This window comes from Populus trichocarpa, chromosome 3, assembly GCF_000002775.5.
Source record: "Populus trichocarpa isolate Nisqually-1 chromosome 3, P.trichocarpa_v4.1, whole genome shotgun sequence".
Classification (NCBI taxonomy): Eukaryota; Viridiplantae; Streptophyta; class Magnoliopsida; order Malpighiales; family Salicaceae; genus Populus; species Populus trichocarpa.
Window position 1 is genome coordinate 14083819 of NC_037287.2, and position 13246 is coordinate 14097064.

The 13246-nt window shown below is 32.9% G+C and overlaps 2 protein-coding genes across 2 annotated transcripts; one reads left to right on the top strand and one right to left on the bottom strand.

Moving 5' to 3' along the window:
• The first annotated feature begins 1429 nt into the window (after nucleotides 1–1429).
• LOC7465828 (protein FIZZY-RELATED 2) lies at nucleotides 1430–5569 on the top strand. The gene is made up of 10 exons (XM_002303519.4): nucleotides 1430–2090; nucleotides 2215–2337; nucleotides 2436–2540; nucleotides 3426–3605; nucleotides 3835–3897; nucleotides 3996–4190; nucleotides 4385–4486; nucleotides 4567–4629; nucleotides 4754–4822; nucleotides 5094–5569. The coding sequence occupies exons 1-10, from the start codon at nucleotides 1566–1568 to the stop codon at nucleotides 5145–5147; spliced, it is 1479 nt and encodes a 492-aa protein (XP_002303555.1). The 5' UTR covers nucleotides 1430–1565; the 3' UTR covers nucleotides 5148–5569.
• A 114-nt stretch (nucleotides 5570–5683) lies between these two features.
• On the bottom strand, nucleotides 5684–7565 carry LOC7465829 (protein STAY-GREEN homolog, chloroplastic). Its single transcript, XM_052451279.1, has 4 exons — nucleotides 7105–7565; nucleotides 6829–7002; nucleotides 6359–6526; nucleotides 5684–6264 (listed from the first exon to the last, which is right to left on the bottom strand). The coding sequence occupies exons 1-4, from the start codon at nucleotides 7225–7227 to the stop codon at nucleotides 5920–5922; spliced, it is 810 nt and encodes a 269-aa protein (XP_052307239.1). The 5' UTR covers nucleotides 7228–7565; the 3' UTR covers nucleotides 5684–5919.
• Nucleotides 7566–13246: the final 5681 nt, after the last annotated feature.

Below are 13246 nucleotides of genomic sequence, written 5' to 3' on the forward strand. Positions count from 1 at the left end.
AAGTTTCAAATAAAAAACTTAAAAATAATTTCTTTATGATTTTTATATGGCCATATTAAAACAAAAATCAAAGAATAATTAATTCACGAAAATGATGTAAAAAATAAAAAAAAATTCATTGAATATTCTGTCTTATTTGTTCTTACAATTTATTGCTTAACATGATCATATATAGTTATTAAAAAAGTTATTGCAAATATAAACTAATATCATTTATAAAATATACATAATAGAATGATTTTTTTAAAATAACATTATAATTATTATTTTAAATAAATATTTAACTTAAATTTTAAAAAACAGGTTTTCCAAGCCTAAAAGGCCGAGCTTGGACCAATCATGTGTGGGCATGTCAATTAGTGTTTAGTTTTTGCTCATGCAATTTTTGGAGGAGAGAAGGGTGGCTCTCCAATTCAAATATACTGCCCGTGTATATTGTCAGGGTGTGTGTGTGTGTGTGTATACAGTACATTACCCAGGAATACAATGTCAAAATACTCTGGAACCGAAATATATATATAATATTCTAATAAAAAAAACAGAACACTATCCGAAATGTAATTGACAATGCTGTACCGAGATGAACTTTTGCTAGTCACTATTTTTTTTTCTAATGAATTTAAATTACTATAATCCTTGGAAATATTTTTTTAACTACCTTAAAGTTTATGTTGTTAATGAAAAATACATGTTTTGTCTTTTTTTAAAAAAAGGAAAAAAAACATAAATAAAAAATAAGGATTTTGACTAAAGAAATATACCTTTTCCTCCATAATTTAAATCCTTTTACTTTTGAATATTTATTTTAATTGGTGTAGGATTAAATAATTTATTTTTAAAAAAAATAGTTTCTCTTCCTTTACTCTTTATTATATTCTATAATTTATTATACTTATGTTACCCTTACCTAGCAAGATTTTATATAATCTATACATATAAAATATTTATATATGTATTTATTTTTTGTTTTTATCCATATTTTTTATATGTATTAAAAATTAATTTGGAATCCTAAAAAAAAAAACCATAGCGTGGCAACACAGTGGGGATGATTACTAGTAAACTAATAAATTGCTATTATCTTAAACTTAAAATTGTTGCTTTCTAATTTTTATATTCCAATTTTTGAATACTTTGATGACCCTATCACTAACTTATCAGTGGTTGGGCCTGGGCTAATGAGATGTTGAGGGTCCGTGGGCTCAGTTAATTCTTCCCAAATAAGGTTAAACAACCCAACCCTAGCTGAAAGAAGCAATCCCCTGTCCAAGTTTCCAAAACTAACATACCTTATCCTTCTCCGAAACTGACACGGAAACATATTCAAAAAATACAATGATAATTCCACAAAGCAAACGGTATTCTTTCTTTCATTCCAAAACCTCTATATAAGCTCTCTACACCTAACCAAACGTTCGCTCGCAATAAAAAATAATAAAAAAAACCCACCATTACTGCACTGTCTGTTACTCACTTTCTATTATTTCCCGGGAAAATTTACTTCCTTCGACACATCATCATCATCTTCTCCATTCTCCCTCCCTCTCTCTTAGGGTTTCTTCCCAATGGCCGATCCCACGATGTCACCGCCAAACCAATCGCAGCTCAACGTTGCAGCTTCCACGACGCAACGTCGTCAACATCATTTAAATCTTGAAAGCCTAGCTCCATCACCGTCATCATCGGAACATGTCAACCGTCTGATTAATTCTAATCATTATATTTCCCCCTCGAGACCTATTTACTCCGATAGGTTTATTCCCTGTAGATCCAGCTCGAATTTCGCTCTTTTCAACATCTCTTTGCCCTCGCCTTCTGCAACCGCGGGTAGTTCGCCGGGGGACGGAGGGAAGGAGGACAATCCCAATGCGTATGCGGCGTTACTCAGGAATGCACTTTTTGGTCCTCAGACTCCGGATAAGAAAGACTGGGGGACAGGGGCGGCTGGACGGAATATTTTCCGGTACAAGACGGAGACTAGGCAGTCAATGCACTCGCTTTCGCCTTTCGGGTTTGATGGTTTAAGTGGTCCTGGTGTTAGTAATGTTGCTATTAAGGCTCCTAGGAAGGTTTCTAGATCACCTTATAAGGTTGGTGTTATCGTAAATTGTTGTCGAATTTTGAGTTTCTTGAGATTTGATGAAATATGGGTTTTATTGAGGTCGTTTTATTGATTGATCATGCGTTTTTTTTTTTTTTTTGCGTTTTTTGTAGGTATTGGATGCCCCTGCATTGCATGATGATTTTTATTTGAATTTGGTGGATTGGTCGTCGCATAATGTGTTGGCAGTGGGGTTAGGGACTTGTGTGTATTTATGGAATGCTTGTAGTAGCAAGGTTAGTGTTGTGGGTTATGAAGTTTAATGTTTTTTTTTTCCTCTTAGGTTTTTCTTGATGGGTTTTTGACTCTAAAGTTGGTTTACGGTGTAATATAGGTGACCAAATTGTGTGATTTGGGGAATGATGATGGTGTATGTTCAGTAGGATGGGCTCATCGTGGTACACATCTTGCTGTTGGAACCAGCAATGGGAAAGTTCAGGTTAGTTATAGTTTGCATTTGTGTTGAGATTCTGATACATGTACTTGTTGTGTTGATTTCAATATGGTTTATGGATATAGAAATGCTTTATGATTGCAAAAATGAATGTAAAAAAGGCTGAGTCTATAGGGGGGATAAGAAAAGAAATTGATATTTCAAAAGAATGTGGTGGGCAAGGATTATTGCATTAGCAACATAGGTGAGAGGTAAGTAAATAGTAAGAAATATGGGTGTCGATCAAATTAGGGTCAACAAATTTCAACTTGGTATGTGGCTGGAAGAGACTGTCTGTCTCACAAGTGTTGATTCGCTGGGCCTTGAAGGGTTTTATTCACAGTTTTTACTGCCACAGGCAGGTAAAACTGTAGGGGGTTTCTGAACTAGATCTTTAGGGGGTATATGGTTTATTGGAAGCATTAGGTGTTTTGTGCCCATAGATCATGTTCTTGGCCATACTTGAACCTAGACATACAAAGGTCTAGGGCACCAACACCAGAATATCTTAGAAATTTATCATCAAACTGAATATTTGCATGCAGGATGCTCTAGATCTTTTTCTAGAGAGGAGACATGAAGAAGGGAAAATTATAATTTTCAAAATCCCAACCATTATTAGGTAGCTTTTTTACATGCATGATCTGGCTGCTAATGCATACCATAAGCATGACGTCCTCACAATTCAGCTGATGTTTATTCTCTATTTAATGTATTATTGTTCAATCCCATACTGTTTTGGCATCTTGGTCCGCTGCATCTTGTTGCGGTTAATTGTAATCCAAGAATGGAAGTGGATAGTGTTGTTATGTCCAACCACCTTTAGATTTTAGTATATTGCTTGATCAACCTAGCAATATTTTGATGATATTCTCATCAACTTATATGTAGATTTGGGATGCTTCACGCTGTAAAAGGATTAGAATCATGGAGGGTCATCGATTGCGAGTTGGGGCCTTGGCCTGGAGTTCATCAATGCTGTCTTCTGGTAGCCGGGATAAGAGCATTCTTCAACGAGATATACGAGCACAAGAAGACTTTGTTAGTAAACTCTCTGGACACAAGTCAGAGGTTGGACTCCCCTACATTTGTTAACACTGATTTAACTTTTTGTTCAACCATTTTATGCTGTTTACTTTGGGCTTCCCTAGAATTATCATTCTTCCTTTGCATTCTTCTCCATTCTGTAAATGCTAGTAGCGGGCATTTGTTATTACATATTATAACCTATCTATTCTATTTTTATTCTGTTTATTGCTTTTATGTTTCCCAGCCTAATAATCAATTTGTTGGGATCTAGGTTTGTGGACTGAAGTGGTCTTATGATAACCGTGAGTTAGCATCAGGCGGAAATGATAATCGAGTGAGTAGTTTTTTCTCTACAGCATATTGTTATGATCGCTGGACATTTGTTCATGGTTCCCTGCATGGAAAGACTAATATGTTGTCATCTATATGTAGCTTTTTGTTTGGAATCAACATTCAACCCAACCTGTGCTAAAATACTGTGAGCATACAGCGGCTGTAAAAGCAATTGCTTGGTCACCCCATCTTCATGGACTTCTTGCATCCGGGGGTGGGACTGCTGACCGGTGTATACGATTCTGGAATACAACCACCAACTCACATCTCAGCTGCATGGACACCGGCAGTCAGGTAAAATATATGTTTGCTAATCACTTCTACTGTACTTCTTAGATATGATATGAAATGTACGTGGTTAGAAAATCCTTACTGGCAACTCATATCTGCATTTTCTTTTTTTGGAAAGTAACGTTTTACTCAAAATTTACCCCCGGCTCTCTCTCCCGTACCAAAACTTTTTACTCTTCAGTTTTCATCCATTTCAGGTGTGCAATCTTGTGTGGTCTAAGAATGTCAATGAACTAGTCAGCACACATGGATACTCCCAAAACCAAATAATAGTATGGAGATACCCCACCATGTCAAAGGTACTGAAGTCGGTGTATTTGTGATGATAGCATATTATCTCTCATCACTCATTGTATTAACATTTCTTCCTTTCTTGCAGTTGGCAACTCTGACAGGCCATACATACAGAGTTCTTTATCTTGCCATCTCACCAGACGGACAGGTAGCTGGTTCTTCATTCTTGATAACTGTAGCTTTTCTTCTTCCAATAAATTAGCAGTTATGCCAACCATTTCTTTTGTTTTAATGTTTCTTTTCTTAACTGTAACAACTTTTAACCGATTCAGACAATTGTCACTGGAGCTGGAGATGAAACTCTGCGGTTTTGGAATGTGTTCCCTTCCCCTAAATCTCAGGTAATAGTTTTCATTGAATGGTGATAATGATTAATTGAGTCCATGCTCATATTTATACCCATAATTAATTTTCTTCTTGGGGGGGGGGGGACCAGGTGCATGTTCTTTCTAGTAAATGACTACTTTTCTATACCTCATATCAATAATGTGTGCTAGCAAGATTTAAGGATAGGAAAGTGTCAGGAGTAGACATGCCATGTCAACATTTTGGTTTTGCGTACCCTAACCCAGCAGAAGACTAACTCAGTATATGGTTTGACTGTTATTGTAGAACACAGAGAGTGAAATTGGAGCATCATCTCTGGGTAGAACTACAATCCGGTGACTCCTTCAGCTGTTGCTTTTCGAGAGTTTCTTGGCTGTGCAGACTTTGTTAGTCCAGAGTTTCTTGGGCTGTTTTAGCATGGGGAAGGAACGTGGAAAATGTGCTCATAACCTGGAGATTATTTCCGTGCGAATGGAGTTCATCAGTTTGGTTTTCTCGAACCAGCCCAGGACATGAAAATGCTATAAGCGGGATTGGAGGTGATGAATTGTCATATGATTCTCGGGAAATTATGAGTTTCCTTCTTCTCCCCGTTTGATGCATGGCATTTACCATTAAATGCTTCTTGCATTGTATATCGACAGATGACAGTAAAAGATGATTCGAGGTGTCGGTTTACCATTTATTCATAGTTTATGTAAATAATTATTACTTCCACATATATCTATCTATCAATGAAATATTGCATTGCTGGATCCGAATTCATTCGCATATAGAAAATAATTTTGCAAATCCCAGAATGATCCTTTCAAGGCGTTATAAATTCACTGTATGATCGCAGCTTGTTTGAATATAAAAAAAATACCACCTTTACATGACGCATAACACCTTTCTTTCTTTTTTTGGATAAACGACTCGCAAGTCGCAACACGGTCGCCGTGTCTTACAACAATGGCAAGTTCATCTATATTAGAACGTGCTCGCACGTATAACTAGGGATTCTGGGATGCAAAGAACAAAAGACAAGTGTCTCAACCCCATTGCTCAAAGTCTTAGTAGATTGGGTAATATTTACAATTTTACATAAAACAAAGTCCAAATAGGTAGATCCTTAGGGTTGTTGAGCTTGTTGAAAGCTCTGCTGGGTGCTTGGATTATTCTTGTTCTCTTGGGGAACCATTTCGGACCATGGGATCAAGCTCATTGGTGGAAAGCAACACTTACAGTTCTCTTGGCATGGCTCAGGCAAGTTCCAGTTGCTTGCTTGCTCCTTGTTCTCAGTGGGCCCGCCAGATTCAGCAGTACAAGGTGCTGCGGCATCCTTGAGTGGACCCCAGCACTCTACCTTGTTGAATTCTGGAATGTTGGAATGAAAGTAAACCCAAACTAAAGCCTCCTGCAATTCAGGATAGCTGCTAAACAAATTCCCATCTCCATGAAAGAAGGCCTTCAATACCTAGTCATCCCAATATTTTTTTCCATGTGATTCAAGAGACTACTTGTGATAATCAAAATTGAAAAAAGAAGCAACAAACAATTATTGAACATACCACAGGAAGTTCTTTGCGGAAGATGAAATATCTAAGTCTACAACATAAATCTAGGAGAAAATGGCCTCCACTTATATGGCAGTGAACATGGAGAGACATCTTTCCCTTTACTTTCTTCCACTCTGCCACCACTTCATCTCTGTACAATTTGTTGGACCATCCCTGCAACTGCAAGAAAACCTCAGTCCCTTTCTATCCTTCAGTTCATTAATCTTATTAAGAAAAGGATCTACAAAATCAAGCAACTCTGTAAATCCCCTGTTCCTTCCGTTTATATTGTCTAGAAACTCAGATCCTGTTGATTTAAAAGTGAAATCATGTGCTTCCAGTCATAAAGTCCCCCCCCCCCCTGGTTTTACTGCAATTTAAGATTCCAGCTTAAAGGGGAAATATAGTTTAATTAGCAGATTGAATAAGTTTGATGATCTCTTAATTCCAGAAAGGTTTTTGGTATAGTAAAACAGGATTACCTGAGAATTGTTGATGGTTTGTGAGATGGCTAAAGTAAGTTTAGCTGTAATATCACTATGTGTTAGTGTATAAGTCCTTGGCAGATTCCCTGGATGTTTCTTCTCATCAACCCCTAAAAACAACACCTTCAGTTTTGATGCCTCAAAAATAGATGGCCCAAATAACCTTGCCACCTGATACGATCAAAACAGCACAAAACACACGATAAGAAGAATAACAACAAAAAGAATCCAAGAGAAGAAAAATGAAAAGAATCCAAGAGAAGCAAGACTTACAGGACTGATAGATTGGTTCTTCCTCTTGAGTTTTTTCTTTGAAGGAAAGAGAGAGCTGTTTTGATCAAATATAGAGGGTCTTAGCTTTAAAGGAAGAAAGGGAGCAACTGCCAGAGAGCCCATCTCCAATTCCTCTCTGCAATTAGATCTTAGCTCCGACTTATGAGGCACCCCAGAAAATTGGAAGGACGCTCTGCTAAAATACTTGCAAAGTACAGTATTAACTCTCTAAAGTCAGCAAAAAAAAAAAAAAATAGAGAAAGTTTAGGAGACTTGAAATTGGGGGATATTTTTCGCTTTTGCTTTGCTTGCATGCCTTAACTTGATAGTTGAGAGGATTTCGAGTTTTGAACAGAAAAGCAATGGCGTGGTCCAAAAAACCAACCCCAGAAGTAAGAAGATGGTGTCTATCTTTTGAGCTAATAACAGACTTTAGGCTCAAATAATAATAGCTGTTTTCTAGCATTGATAGCGGCGAGACAGTTTCTTAAAGCAACAGACTTCTTGGAGGTCCTGTATGTAAGACTGCCACGTTGTGGCTTCATGCAATTATCACACGTGTAACACAATCACATTCACCGTCCGAGTTGGTTTTAGGTGATGCAATTAATTAATTGATGATGTGAACCAAAAGAAAAAAAAAATTAATTAATTGATGCATGGATAGTTTATTTTTCATATAAACAATGCTCTCCATTTTTTATTTTTTAGTCTAAATGAAGAAATATTCACCTGTCCTTTTTCACTGATCAAATTGATCGACAAATTGATCATGGATGATGTGGAAATTTGAGAACTGTTCATCCAAAATTAATGTTGACCGTGTTTCACTGCTTGACATGTCAACCAATCAAAAAATCTTAAAATAATATCTTGTGCTTTCAGGCATGATGCTTAGGATTACAAGAATTGGAATGTTATGTTGCAATTAATAAATCAATTGTTTAATTAATATATACCCAACTCTTCACCTTCTTTACAAAATCTCTAATTTTTTATTTTTTAAAAAAAAATTCAAAGATTTCCGGACAAAGAAAAGAATCCAAGAACCCTATACTTTCCTCTCTTTTCAAACACAGAGGATGACATCTTCAAGCTCTGCTCTTTGAAGGCCTTACCTAGATATATAACTATGGCGATTAATCATAGATATTTCATCGAGTATTAGATGGTGTGGGACGATTTATTAATTTAGTCCGTATATTTTAAATATGATAATATATCTATAAAAAAATAGATTTCCATACATGTATTAAGTATAAAAACATTCAAGTTCTATATTATTTCATATATAATATGTTATTTTTTAGTTTTTAAGTAATGACTTGTGGTGGACCAACATCCCTAGGAGGAAGAGATCTGCCTTCTCTCATCAGTATTATTTGTAATTTTCTTGAAATCTTATTTGAATGATCGAATATTAATGTGTTGAAATTTAATTTGTGATACTCAATTTAGGATTATAAAGACTCTATGGCTGACTTTTCCTTATTTTTTTCATAATTAATTTTTTTTTGTATTGATATAATAAATTATCTAGCTTAGAGAGACCAAAGAATATTCACCAGGAAAAAAAATTGAAACCACCTAAAATAAAATAAAAATGTCGAATAATAATTAAAGAATGCTTTTGTCTTGTAATCGATTTTGCGGTTCCTGAACACGCCGTGCAGCTGCTATAATTATTAGCAACTATGCATGGCCACGATTTATTACCAATCGCTGTCTGCTGCTGCTAAGCATTTGGGATTTGTTTTTGAAAAATAACACATGTTGATAAAAGTATTGATAAAAATAACACTAGTTATAAAAATAATTGAAAAATAATTAATAACATAATTATAATTTTAAATATTAGTTTTGTAATAACTACGATTAAAAACAACACGACGGTTGTTTGTTCAGAAATCAAATCTACATAGCAAATTAATTAATATATACATAAATCAATATAAGTATTTATAAAGATTCAATGATAAAAATATAATATTCAAGATTTAATAATCAAGAAATAATAATAAAAAAAGATAGACTAATGTGATATGAAATAGAAATAAAAAAGAAAAAGTGGGGAAAAAAAATAAGTCACCAATAACACATCAAAACTCTATTTTTTATCTATTCAATATTTTTTTAACCTGTATTATTGTTTTATATATTTTTACCGACATGTGTTAAAATAACAAAATACTTAAATATTTGTAACCATGCATTTTTTGAGTTTGTAAAATTTTACAAGCTCCAAATTGCAATTGATTTCTTCTATGGAAAACAAATTGACACAAAACTATAAAGAATCACAGCATGTTCCCTAGCAAATTAATCTTGCTAGTAGCACTAAAGTAAGGGGAACATCGTTTTCCATCACGCGGGGGTCTATTTATAATGATATTCCTATTTTAAAAGTGTTTTTAATTTTTTTTTAAATTAATATATTTTTAATGTTTTCAAATTATTTTGATGTGTTGATGTTAATAAATAATTTTTAAAAAATAAAAAAATATTATTTTAATATATTTTATAATAAAAAATATTTAAAAACAAACAACTCTAATTACATTATCAAATACCCTCAATCGACTTGTGAATTTCTATTGTGAGTTTACGACGGTAAAAAAAAAAAAACGAAACAAACAAACTTGGCAATAAAACAAAAATATTAACTTTCTCGTTTTACCTTTATTTTTTCACGTGGCTTGCAAGCAAAAGGACCTGCAGGGACATTGTTTCGCTGTCTCTTATCAGAAGGTATCTCTGTTATAGCACGGCAGATCAACTTCAGATTTGAATTGTGAACATCTTTGTACAGCTGGATTCTCTAGTAATTAATTATCATCAGGTCTTGTTTTTGTTTATTTGTTTTTGTTTTTTTATTTTATTATTATTTAGATGATTTTATTAGGAGTTATTTGAGAGTGTTATGGTGTTGTTTTTAAAATGTTTTTTTATTTAAAAATATATTAAAATAATATTTTTTTATTTTAAAAAAATTATTTTTTATATCACCACATCAAAATAATATGTAAACACTAAAAAATATTAATTTCAAATAAAAAAATTTAAATTTTAAATTTTTTCAAATGTGTTTTTGAAACTAAAAAACAAATAGGATCAAATCTCGTTTGTTTTTGTGTTTTTAAAATATTTTTTAAAAAATATTTTTTATTTTAAATTATTTTGATATATTAATGTAAAAAATAAAGTAAAAATTAATATATTTTAAAAATAAAAATATTTTAAAAAATATCCAATAAATACCATAATATCATGAGAGCTTCAAGACGAGGCAAACCACGCAGGTGTTTTCTATCAAAGATAAGGCTATCTAATCATCAATTTGCATTCACTAGTGGCATGTTCTGAATACAATTTTACAAGGCTAGATGTATAGTATCATAGCATTTGTTGCTGTATATTCAATTTTGGATAATAAATTCGATTGCGTCAGAAGTCGAGAAAAATTAACTAATTAATTTATCAAAAAGTTTTGTTTAATTTTGATTGTCTAATATAATGAGTATTTATTGGAAGTTATTTTTATTCTTATAAAAAATTGAAATATTTCTTTTTAGATTTTAACAATGTGTATAAATAATCTTTAAATGCTATCTTTTAAGTGAATTTTCGCGAAACTATCTTTCTTTTTATTATCATACACTCGATTTCTATTAGGTCTACCGGACGATTTTGTCTCCAACCACAAATCCGGATCGAGTTCCGGATGAGTCAAAGGATCGTCTTCATATCCCTCTCTTTCAACCAGGTGTTATATGTATCATAAAAAAGAAAAAATCAGCAAATTCAAAAACATAATAACTCAATTAAAGAAATTGTTGAAATCTAACATACCACAAAGCTTTGAGTTCGACTATCAACGAGTTGTTGCACCCCTTTTCGACAATCATCATTCTACACATGCATTTCTATAAAAAGCTTCCTTAGTCTTGGTTCGCGTCCAAGAACTGTAGCCTGCAAAAAAAAAAAATGTTGTTAATTAAACATATCAATATAAAACGACAAATTAAAAAAAAAATCTTACCATCCGCTTCGCTTACAAAACAAACGGAATGAATCTGCTAATGTGCGTGGTAATGAAACCGTAAATCTATCGATTTTGGTTCTTTGCAACAAATTGTGACCATTGCATGAAATGCTTGGACATCATGTGCTGAATATATTCCGCCTATATAGCCTCTGAGACGTACGAAGGTCTAAAATCCTTCCAAACCACCACGTACTTCCAGCTCGGAAGCTCTTTTTTTCCAAATATTTTTACTTTTTTTTGCGTCTCATACCAAGAATCATGCAACCTATATGTACAAATGAATTATCTGTTAACAAATAAAAAATAAAATTTTAACATTTGGATTAAATTTTTTATCTTGATTTCAATCTTATTACAAACTTACATTGAGTGGTCGCCCTTCCACTAAGCATCATACTTCCTATTAAATGGATCCCGCTCTAAAGAGATTGATCTTCAAATAAGGAAGCACTCAGAAAATACTTCGTTTTATCCAATTGTGAGTCAAACCAAAACCAGGAAGTTTCTGCTAACCGGATTTTTTTTAATACCATCTTTTCCCACTGGAATTCCCTTAGTATATACCGAGAGAATATTCCCGTCGGTGTTTACCGATGGATACAACGAGTGACTATTTTGTCGGTAAAGTTCACCGCAATCTACCAATAAAAAAATTTCATCAGTATTTCTGTTTGTATTTATCAATTTTCTAATAGTGTGAAATACTTATACAAGATAATTTTTTTATAATACCTTTACAATAAAATAAATGCAATTACAAGTTTATATTAAATTGAACTAACATGATATTTTGATTTTAAATAATGAATGTTAGTTTTTTCTTATTAATTTAACTGTAAAAGAAATATTAGAACAATTCTATTAAACTCACAATACTATATAGCTTATTATCAAACAATTTACTTATTCTGTTACACCCTCCATGAAACATCACAGCAAACACAACAGAGCTCAACAGTCAAAGAACAACGAGATACAACACAACAGAGTAAGAGCAAACAATAATGAACCATCTAGTAGGTGCCCCATGCTAATAACTTAGGATTAAAAGGTTTGCTCCCCTGTAATCTCAGGTTCGAGCCTTGTGGTTGCTAATATGATGGTTACTGGAGGCTTATATGGTCGTTAACTTCAGGACCCGTGGAATTAGTCGAGGTGCGCGTAAATTAACCCGAACATTCACGTTAATAAAAAAAAAAAGAAAAAAGCAAACAATAATAAAGAATCCTTGCATAATTAGAACTTAAAAAGACTTTAAGGGATCGCTTTTAGATAAATCCTTTTGTGTTCACCAAAACAAATAAGTGAGTGGAAAGACCTTATACCTGCAAGCAATACTTCGGAGAAGAATCAAAATATTATCCCGAAACAATTAAAATAAATAAATAAATAACACCAGGGAGGAATAAGAGATGTGACGTTGATTTTTATCACTAGAAACAAGACCCATTGGGCTTCTTATATTTAATCTCATTCCATTTCCCCTTGATCTTTTCGTTTCTTGGTTTAAAAAAAAAAAAGAAAAAACCCATTTCCCAATATATATGTTTCTTCTCATCAAATGATATCTTATTATATTAACTTCACCATGTACGTACATCGAAAATGGAAATTGTTTAGTCTTTCGAGAGAGACTCTGCCTCAGATCCAGTTCCTGTTGAACCCGTGATGACACAGTATGGCATATACTAGATAAATGGTACGCATTTCAATTTCTTAATGTAATAATAATAATAATAAAAAAAAAGGATAACAGCCGGTAATAATATTTTTAAAGGAATAAAAAAAATTTGGGTTCGGAGTCATTCATTCAAATTAATTCAATAATAATCTTTGTTAATAACATGATTAAAAAAAATTCAATGTCCAATAAAATAAAATAAATGTTCATTAATATTATAAAAAGATATCTTTTAAATATTCTGAAAAATATCTCAACAATCTTATTTGATAATAAAATAAAAACTGAATAAGAATTAGATAACCTCACAAATAAAAAAAATAAAAGAAAATCCACACTCAATTACCCATAAAATCAAACATTGAAGTCTAAATTTAAAAAAAGAACATTTTTAAAAAAGAACAAAAAAACCTGAT

Excerpts from the sequence above, each read along its gene's own strand:
- LOC7465828 (XM_002303519.4), top strand. The coding sequence starts at position 1,566 with ATGGCCGATCCCACGATGTCACCGCCAAACCAATCGCAGCTCAACGTT. Across the intron at positions 2,091-2,214 it reads TTTCTAGATCACCTTATAAG|GTATTGGATGCCCCTGCATT; the intron begins GTTGGTGTTATC and ends CGTTTTTTGTAG. Across the intron at positions 4,487-4,566 it reads GATACCCCACCATGTCAAAG|TTGGCAACTCTGACAGGCCA; the intron begins GTACTGAAGTCG and ends CCTTTCTTGCAG.
- LOC7465829 (XM_052451279.1), bottom strand. The coding sequence starts at position 7,227 with ATGGGCTCTCTGGCAGTTGCTCCCTTTCTTCCTTTAAAGCTAAGACCC. Across the intron at positions 7,003-7,104 it reads AGAACCAATCTATCAGTCCT|GTGGCAAGGTTATTTGGGCC; the intron begins GTAAGTCTTGCT and ends TGATCGTATCAG. Across the intron at positions 6,265-6,358 it reads TCCGCAAAGAACTTCCTGTG|GTATTGAAGGCCTTCTTTCA; the intron begins GTATGTTCAATA and ends TGGGATGACTAG.